The sequence below is a fragment of the Triticum dicoccoides genome, chromosome 2A (genome assembly GCF_002162155.2).
Source record: "Triticum dicoccoides isolate Atlit2015 ecotype Zavitan chromosome 2A, WEW_v2.0, whole genome shotgun sequence".
In the NCBI taxonomy this organism is placed as follows: Eukaryota; Viridiplantae; Streptophyta; class Magnoliopsida; order Poales; family Poaceae; genus Triticum; species Triticum dicoccoides.
Window position 1 is genome coordinate 777,624,341 of NC_041382.1, and position 9,312 is coordinate 777,633,652.

The 9,312-nt window shown below is 42.8% G+C and overlaps 1 protein-coding gene across 2 annotated transcripts; it reads left to right on the forward strand.

Moving 5' to 3' along the window:
- Positions 1 to 213: 213 nt before the first annotated feature.
- On the forward strand, positions 214 to 8,366 carry LOC119357231 (serine/threonine-protein kinase STY8-like). 2 transcript variants are annotated; one of them, XM_037624225.1, is made up of 21 exons: positions 214 to 764; positions 891 to 1,005; positions 1,131 to 1,216; positions 1,403 to 1,498; positions 1,983 to 2,055; positions 2,174 to 2,284; positions 2,958 to 3,005; positions 3,179 to 3,312; positions 3,526 to 3,633; positions 3,720 to 3,793; positions 4,503 to 4,678; positions 4,781 to 4,876; positions 5,272 to 5,352; positions 5,442 to 5,492; positions 5,610 to 5,750; positions 5,884 to 6,626; positions 6,708 to 6,805; positions 7,429 to 7,472; positions 7,575 to 7,627; positions 7,737 to 7,876; positions 7,973 to 8,366. In XM_037624225.1, the coding sequence occupies exons 1-16, from the start codon at positions 547 to 549 to the stop codon at positions 5,950 to 5,952; spliced, it is 1,677 nt and encodes a 558-aa protein (XP_037480122.1). In that variant the 5' UTR covers positions 214 to 546; the 3' UTR covers positions 5,953 to 6,626; positions 6,708 to 6,805; positions 7,429 to 7,472; positions 7,575 to 7,627; positions 7,737 to 7,876; positions 7,973 to 8,366. The 2 variants fall into 2 exon arrangements, with proteins under 2 accessions (XP_037480122.1, XP_037480121.1); XM_037624224.1 differs by having other exon boundaries at positions 5,884 to 6,470.
- The last annotated feature ends 946 nt before the right edge of the window (positions 8,367 to 9,312 follow it).

The window sequence follows — 9,312 nt, forward strand, 5'->3', positions numbered from 1 at the left end:
TTGGAATCTGCCACGGAATCTCGACTACCAGTAGGTGTATACCCCTCTCTCACTGCCGGCCAGCAGTCTCGTCTGCCTCCTCTACTCCCGGAACAGCGGGTGGGCCCATGTATTCGAACCGGATAAGGACCCGCGGGCCCCAGCGCCACGCGTCGGCCGCCTCCCCTCCCGCAGAGGATCCGTCCGGCCTCCTTTTCCGCCATTCCTGGGCTCGTTCCGGCTCCTCGTCGCCGGCCAGCCGGTGGGCGTCGCGGAGGAGAGACACACCAGGCCAAAGTACGGGACTGCCCCTCGCCTCAGTGTATAAATACCCGGCCGGCGCCGCCCTCTAGAAGATTCTGGCCGGCCGCAACCGCAACCGCCAAGAGAGCCGCCCCTCGGATTCCCCCCGCCCGCCACCACACCCCAGCCAAGCCCAACCCACTGCCGTACGTCGTCGTCACTTCGTCACCATCCACCCCGTCCGTCCCTCGCTCTCGCCACCTCCCGCTCCCATAAAGGGCGCCGCGCTGGCCGCCGCGTAGGGCCCCGCGCGCGGGCAGGCGGATGGCCGACGGCAGCGACGGGGAGGGCGCGGGCGAGAGCTGCTGGCCGGCCCCCGCCGCCGCCGCGTCCGCCCACGGCGGCGGCGGCGGCGGGGTGCAGCTGTCCGACGTCAGGAGGGAGATCTACGACCGCCTGCGGGCCGTCGGCAACCAGGAGGCGCTCTCCGACCCCTTCTTCGACCGCGTGCTCGAGGACCACTACGAGCGCCTCCCGGCCAGGTCTGTCACCCCGCCCGCCGTCCACATCAAAGATCAAACCTTGCTGCCTACGCCGCGTTTTCAGTTTCTCTGACCATGCTCTCTGCCTGTCTGTCTGTCTGCCTGTGTCCGCTGGGTACGGTGCAGCTACTACATCGACCTGGACGTGAACAAGGCGGAGGACGTGCTGCTGCACCGCCGGATCCTCGCCGAGTGCGCCGACCCCGACAACCGCCCCGTCTTCCACGCACGATTCCTACGGGTAAATTCATCCATCCATCCATCCATCCATCCATCCATCCAACACACTGTCGCTGTGTGTTTCTGAAAGAAGATGTTTGCTGTCTCACTTACTCTGCTATATACATGCTCTGTCTCCATGGGCAGTACCTTCATGACGACAAACCGTCCGATGCCGAGTCTGCTCCGAATCAAAACGGTAATTGTGGGGGCTCTCTGGCTTCCAATCTGAGGTATAGGTTAACCCCACCCAACCCGACCACTCTCCAATGCTCTCTGGCTTGCTTGATCATCATTTTAAGTTACAGGGAAAATACGCGATCATCTCTTGTCTTCATTTTGGCACCAGACAAAGTTAGTTGAGCTTAATTTAAACAATCTTGCTTGCTAAGACAAGGTCTGTATACGTTGATGAACAGCAACGGCGGATTAAAAGGATTTGACGAGCGGCTCATGGAAGACCTCAGCTTGGGGCGAAGAAAAGGTGTGGACGACTTCGAGGCCATTTCTGCAAGGTCTTTCTCGACCTCCAACTTCTGAAATTCAGTTGAAATGCTTGTTTACCCACTGTCTCCCTGAAATATAATCATGCTTTCATTCTGATTTGTAAAACCTGGTTGATTTTCCAAAAAGATGCTGATAACTTTTCTGGTAGCTCGTGATGTCGCTGAATTTTTTAATTCAAAAAGCAACCATGTGGCCCAATGCTTCTCATAACTTGATAGAAAGGTTCTAGCATGTTTTCATTTTCAATCTGGAATGATATATTGAACCATATATAAGACTATCTAGGAGAGTGGTGGTGGGCAAGCTATCTTCGTGCAGTTTGGCATAATTGTTCCAAATCGCATAACATATCTTTTCTCCATGCTTTTGTGCGTACTACTTACCTATGATATCTCATAATAGTTTGGCAAGTAGCTTATTTTGTGCTTCCTTTTCATAAACCTGCATGAGCAATGAACTTTGATCCTCAGTTGCCAATGAAATTTTTCACAGGCGGGATACAGAAATTCCCCTTCTTCATGAAATTATTTTTTCTTCTAATGACAAGCCAAAGCTCCTTAGTCAGGTAAAGGCTTTGGGAGTCTCAATCCATCTGCTATGAGTTTTCTATTTAGATTCCCATATCTGCCTTTCATACTACTTATACCAACTTTAATAAAAAAAATCCAATTATTATTTTGTAGCTATCTACGCTGCTGTCGGATCTTGGATTGAACATTCGTGAAGCTCATGTGTTCTCAACAACAGATGGATTGTGTTTGGATGTCTTTGTTGTTGATGGCTGGGAAACAGAGGTGAACTTAGAGCATGGTTATACTGGAGCACATCTATACGTGTGACCGATTAATTATGATAGCATTACGATTAATCGCATCAGCTTTACATCATGTCGCTTGTGTGGAGTCAGAGCCAAGGAGATCTTGATCCACAGAGCTCCTCACAAATTCTTGGTGATAACAGTCATATGTGCAGTCATTCCGTTTATATTGCTAGTCTGTTTGTGAACACATCTCTGGAACTGCATAACTTGCCCTTGGAAACTTCCGATTCTTGTAAGAGAAGATCCTGAAAGACACATAATAATTGTTTACATAACAGTGCCAGTTGGCAAAAAGGAAAACCAGTTTATGTGTTTCCCCTAGTTACTGTCAATGAAATATACCATGGGCACCATCTTAGTTCATACAAGTATGCAGTAGGTATTTAGCTTATAACGAAGTTATAAAACCTAGGGCTGTATTTTGACATTTACCCATGAATTTGGAGCCATTTTGACTTCGTAAGATGAAGTAACCGAAGTCATTTTGACTTTACAGACTTGACGACAGATACAATCGCTACACTTAGCAATTTGTTATCAATGTGCCCTGTAGATTCTTGTGAGTAGTGAAGCATCTGTAGGTTATATTACACATAGTTGCTTTCAAATATTTCCTTGAGTAAAATATTGCCTGGCGCTATATGCAGGAGACAGATGGTTTGCTGCAGCAGCTCAAGGAGACAGCGAAACGTAATGTATGCTTTCTCTTCTTTTTTAGTTACATTACTTACATGAATACTTCAAATCCTGGTAATTCAACTTTACTAAGTATGCAGATGCAGTTGCTGTAAACGCATGCAGTCAGCATTGCAAGAATTAACAAGTTGTGTCTAACCTTTTCCTAACAACTTTAACTTGTGGTACACAGCCCTCATTATCTAATCTAACAAGTTCCGCCTCGGAGAGAATATCAGAGCTGCAAGAAAAGATTGGAGAATCTGAATTTGACAGGGATCTGTTGCAGATTGAAGAAAAGATTGCGTCCGGATCTTCTGGAGACTTGTAAGAACTACATAACACTTGCTTAGAAATAGAGGAAAGACAGCCACCACTTAACTGCTACTCTGCTACTGTGGGCTGCATGCCTTTTCCTTGCATATTTACAGATGAAATAGGTTCACAAGGGACACTGCCAACAAACATAGTGAAATCAGCTGTATTATGATTTGTGGAAACTTCAGGACAGCTCAGTAACCAGTGTTTTTCATTTTGCAGATATCGAGGAACTTACCTTGATGTGGATGTTGCAATAAAGTACCTTAGAGCTGAACATGTTAACGATAATTCAAAAGTGGAGTTTTTGCAAGAAATAATGATTTTAAGGTATGTTTCTTATTTCCGTGGCACTTAATCGACTTCACTGAACCATTTAATTCCAGAAGATGCTAACACAATATAGTCATGTACAGGAGCGTTAATCATGAAAATGTTGTTCGCTTTTATGGGGCATGCACAAAGCAGCGAAAGTATCTCATTGTAACAGGTAAGATACTAATATTGCTTGTTGTGGAATGAATAGCAATCAATATCCTTGTTGTTGCAGATTCACATGAAAGTTCTGTTATCCATGGCACATTTACACTATGATTAACATTGGTGACTAAAAATTGGAGGTGATGCTTAAATAGCTATTGATAACACATTTGATAAGCTTGATTTAGAAAAAAGCGAAAGAAAGAAAAGCTGAGCTCTAAAGACAGGGGATAACTCCTGTCTTCTATGCATTTTGGTAGGGACTTCAAGAGCAGATATGTCTAGAGGGAAGTTGTGATATTTTGCTTATTACACCCATACGTAAAGAGTATCTACATCATGCTGCAACATAGTACAAGTCGACAGAATACAAGAGATGTCTGATTGGTGGAATCTTGTTGCTCTGTTTCTATCAGATCGACAGGTCTCTGCCCATCCTTCAGTCAGCCTATCATGCCTATAGATCACTTTCATCTCTGCATTCTTCTACGTCTTCATCTTGTGCGTGCATATAGATCACTGTTGGGGATCCCTGCACTAATCAGCTGCTTATGTTTTATCTGTTTGTTTATAGAAACTCCTACTTCTCAGGTTTCTCATAGTGGAAATCGGAGACCTCTGTCTCCCCTTAAAGTGTAGAGTTTATTTATTTATCATGAATCAGTTTGTAATTTCCTGTTAACTGATAATTTGCTCTTGTATTGTGTGTTTGTTTTCAGAGTACATGGCTGGAGGTAATCTGTATGACTTCCTGCACAAGCATAATAAAACCTTGGAGCTTTCCTTCATTCTTAGGATTGCTATCGGCATCTCAAAAGGGATGGATTATTTGCACCAGAATAACATCATCCATAGAGACTTGAAGTCTGCCAATTTATTAATTGGTGATGGTCAAGTAGGCATATTGTTTTTTTAGGGTCAAGTATGCATATTGTTATAAATCCATGTACTTGTCAATTAAATATTAGTAAAATGATAATTTGTTCTTTTGAAACAGGTCGTGAAGATTGCAGATTTTGGTGTCTCTCGTCAACGATCGCAAGAGGGAGATATGACTGCTGAAACTGGCACCTACAGATGGATGGCACCTGAGGTGTGTTGTCGGTTTGTTCATTTGTCCTTTGGCATCCTTTCCCCTTTCTAGAAAATATCCAATATCCTATATTTGCTCGACCACTCTTTTGCTGTTGCAACACACGTATACCAAGACTAAATGCAGACACTATGTGCTATAACTTCGTAACAAATAGCCTTGTTTTTCCTTTGTTATTTATTTTTAGAGAAAAGGCATGCGCCTGACTTTGTAAATAAAGCCAGACCTTCGTTATTTATTACTCATCCACATCTTCCCAGCAAGTTTATGCGGAAATGAATATTTCTGTGTAATATCTCTGCTTGAACTTTAGTCAGAGCTCAGAGGACAGGTTTTTTGCAACTGAGTTATGTGCCTACCCGATGTATACTTATTAGAAGTTGTTGTCCTGCCAGGTGATAAACCATAAGCCTTATGATCACAAGGCAGATGTCTTCAGCTTCGCTATTGTTCTATGGGAGTTGGTCACTTCAAAGGTAAAACTTGGTGTTCTCTGAAGCTTTAAGTCTTATTGAGTTCATCGAACATCGGTACTTTGTTAACCTTGCTTGGTCCTGCTATACAGGTCCCGTATGAGAACCTGACACCATTGCAAGCGGCACTGTCAGTAAGGCAGGTACGACCTTTGATGCCAACGAAGTTAAATTACAGTTTCGGTATTGTGCATCAGCTGTCAATAGCGGGTGACTGGACGTGCAAGTATGAGAAGTGAGCATTGCTCCTTGTTTGTCAGGGACTTCGCTTGGTGATTCCCTCGGGCGTGCATCCAAGAATATCTAAATTGATTCAACGGTGCTGGGGCGAAAACCCCAATACACGACCTGTTTTCTCTGAGATCACCGCGGAACTTGAAGATATCTTGCAGCCTATTCAGGTTAGGTTGCTGCTGGATATGTTAGCCTTAAGGCTCATAAGAAGATGGAATTTTAAAACTAAATGAAGTGAAGTTATTCTGGTTAATATTTGACGGGTTCCTCCGACTGATGAAAAGCAGCATGTTTCTGCAGGCCGCCTCCAGCTCCAAAGGAGGCCATCGACATACCAAACAAAAGATACAGATGAAAACACAGCGATAGAAAGAAGGCGCCTGCTCATGAAGCTGGACCCTCTTTTGACATTGCCACGCACTAAAAAGTGCGACATGCGCACATCGTCTCCTGTATATATGTCATGTACATAAATTTTTGTGCTCGGTTGTTTCGATTCCCCCAAAAATGCTCACAGGACGAACTGGGTTAAGTTAGCACACCCGTGCTACATAACCTGAGTGATATAGTTTTATGTTTTATGTGGTTATTTGTTTTGCGAGTGGCTTATAGTTCGGTGTGTTTGAATTTTGGGTCATGTACGATTATGAGTTCGTCTTGTAAGGAACATGAGATGAAAATGCCATTATCACATGTTCCATTTTGGTTATTATTTAACATACGTTCTTGTCTGGAACACGATAAATTAACACGTTTTTGCAGCTTCGTTTGGCATCATATTTTTGCAGGAAACAATAACAATTCGGTGGCCACAGGAATCGAGGGGGAAAATGATCCTGAATGTGGTTGCGCTTGGCCCAGTAATTATCACCCATCTCGGCTCTCGGGTAATGGATCTCTTGGCCCAATTGACATATTTACTATTTCCATTCCAAGATAAAAAAAGGTCGATCGCAAAAAAGAAAAAAGAGGAAAAAAGATCTTGCTGTTATGCTCCTATTCCAGTGCTTTCTAGATGGCAGGGAGGAGCACAGAGGAGCATGGTGTGTTGTGTCAGTTTGTTCACTGTCCTTTAGCATCCTTTCGCCTTTCTAGAAAATATCTAATATCCTATATTTTTGCAGGAAACAATAACAACTCTCACTGGCGGCAGAAATCAAAGGAAAAAAACCCCGTATGGGGTTGGGCTAGGCTCATTTGTTGTCAAAATACTTCATCTCAGGTAAGGATCTCTTGGCCCAATTGGCATATTTGTTATTTCCTTTCCAAGAGAAAAAAGGTAGATCTAGGTCATGGGTTCAAGTCCTGGAAACAGCCTCTTACAGAAATGTAGGGAAAGGCTGCGTACTATAGACCTAAAGTGGTCGGACCCTTCCCTGGACCCCGCGCAAGCGGGAGCTACATGCACCAGGTTGCCCTTTAAAAAATATATAAAAAAAGGTCTCGCTGGCATGCTCCTATTCCAGTGCTTTCTAGATGCAGGGAGGAGCACGGTGGGTTGTCGGTTTGCCCATTATCCTTTAAGTGTCCTTTCCCCTTTCTAGAAAATATCAAATGCCCTATATTAGCTCGACTACTCTTTTATTGTCGCAACATGCATATACACACGACTAAATCCCTGAACCTCGTGCAGAAACTATGTGCTATAACTTGGTAACCAACGGCATTGTTTTCCTTCATTTTTTTATTACTCATCGACATCTTCACAGCAAGTTTATGAAGAAATGCATATTTCTGTGTGCTATCTCTGCTTGAACCTCCGTCAAAGCTCAGAAGACAGGTTCTATGCAACTGAGAGGTATTGGGCCTATGCAATGTGCTTATTAGAATTCCTTGTCCTGGCAGGTGATAAACCATAAGCCTTGCGATCACAAAGCAACTTTATTAAGGTAAACCTTGGTGCTCTCTCCAACTTTTAGTCTTACTGAGTTTTTCAAACATCACGAGTACTTTGGTTAAAGGTAATACCGTTGCTTGGTCCTGCTATACAGGTCCTGCACGAAAATCCAACACCATTGCAAGTTGCACTGTCAGTAAGACACAGGTACGTATTCAGCAACAACAAAGTTAAATTACAGTTTTGGTATTGCGCAGTGAGCAGTCAATAGTGAGCGTACACGTGTGAAAAGTGGGCATTGTTCCTTGTTAACCAGGGACTTCGCTTGGTCATCCCCTTGAGCGTGCATCCGAGATTGTCTAAATTGATTCAACGGTGTTGGAGCGAAAACCTACATATGTGCCTGTTTTCTCCAAGATCACCGCGGAACTGGAAGATATATTGTAGCCTATTCAGGTATATTTGCTGGAATTTGTAGGCCACAAGGCTCATGAAAAGATGGAATCTGACAAATAAAGTGAAGTATTCTTCTGTTGTTTTTTTTGCCTGCAGGCCTCCTCCAGCTCCAAAGGAGTTCATCGACATTGCAAACCAAAGATAGTTAAATCACGTCGGCAACACCCAGGCCTTTATGGCCTGGTCCTCTATTTTTCACATTGTCGCCTTGAATAATCGTGTGTGCGTCGACTGTTCCCTGTATATATGTCATGTATATTGAATTTTGTGCTCGGTCTCCTAAAATACACGCAGGGAGAACTGGGTTAGGTTGTCGCATGCATGCTCGTGCAACATAACCTAGAGGTGATATAGTTTTATGTGTTGCATGGTTTTTGGTTTGCAACTGGCTAATAGTTATGTACCCTTTGCATTCTGGTTCATGTACAATGATGAGTTGGCCTTGTAAGAAAGAACAGATGAAAATGCCATCACATTTTCCTTTTCGGTATTATTCAATATATTTTTCTTGTCTGGAATCTGATAATTTAACATGTTTTTTGCAGTTTCTTTGGCATCAGATTTTTTGTAGGAATTGATAACAATTCGATAGCAGTAGGAATGGAGGAAAAATCCTCTGTAGGGTCTAGACTGAGCCCAGTTGGCATTGCTAATTGGTAGCCCGTACCTAATAATCTCTGATAATGGATCTCTTTGCCCAGTTGGCATATTTGGTTATTGTACATTTCTAAATTTTTTTGGCAGATAATAGCCACAACAGGAGGGGTGCAACTTTTTTTTTTTTGGATTGGAAGGGGTCCGACTATGTCTTGCTCGCTTAACACGAAGCAGTAGCACGACAAATACGATATTGCTCCTTTTTCCAGGAATTGATTTTTTTAAATGGTTACTTCTGGATTTAAGTGTTTTTCTAATGAGTCCTGGTAAAGCTCCTAGACGGCATATGTTTTTAAACGAGGTCCTCAATAACAGGACATGAAGACTCCTTTTTCATTTTATTGAAATATCATTTTACACAATTAATTTTATTGTATTCACATTACACAATACATCGAAATTAAAACTGAATTAAACTACAGGACAAACAGTAAAATCAACTAAAGTACCACAAAAAAAAGGAATTTCATCAAAATCTTTATTTTTTGTATATATATTATTTATGTCTCGCCTTAAGCAGCCGCCAGAATGGGCCAGCCCAGTGCGGACCACAAGCCTTATGCACTTGTTTTCCATCCGTTTTATTTCATATTTTTGCTTTATTGTTTGTACTTTTGCTTATATTTCGAAATATTCTAAATACATATGTCGTAAAAAATCACTTTACATACAAATTTGAAAAAGGTTAATCGTGCATTTGAAAAATGTTGAATGTATACATAAAAAATGTTTCTGAGGTATGCAAAAAATGTACCGTGCGTACTGAAAAATGGTTAGCC

Bases quoted from the DNA above. Each gene is read 5' to 3' on its own strand.
- LOC119357231 (XM_037624225.1), top strand. From the start codon at position 547: ATGGCCGACGGCAGCGACGGGGAGGGCGCGGGCGAGAGCTGCTGGCCG. The intron at 1,217-1,402 runs GTATAGGTTAAC...GTTGATGAACAG, and splicing joins TCTCTGGCTTCCAATCTGAG to CAACGGCGGATTAAAAGGAT. The intron at 3,313-3,525 runs GTAAGAACTACA...TTCATTTTGCAG, and splicing joins TCCGGATCTTCTGGAGACTT to ATATCGAGGAACTTACCTTG.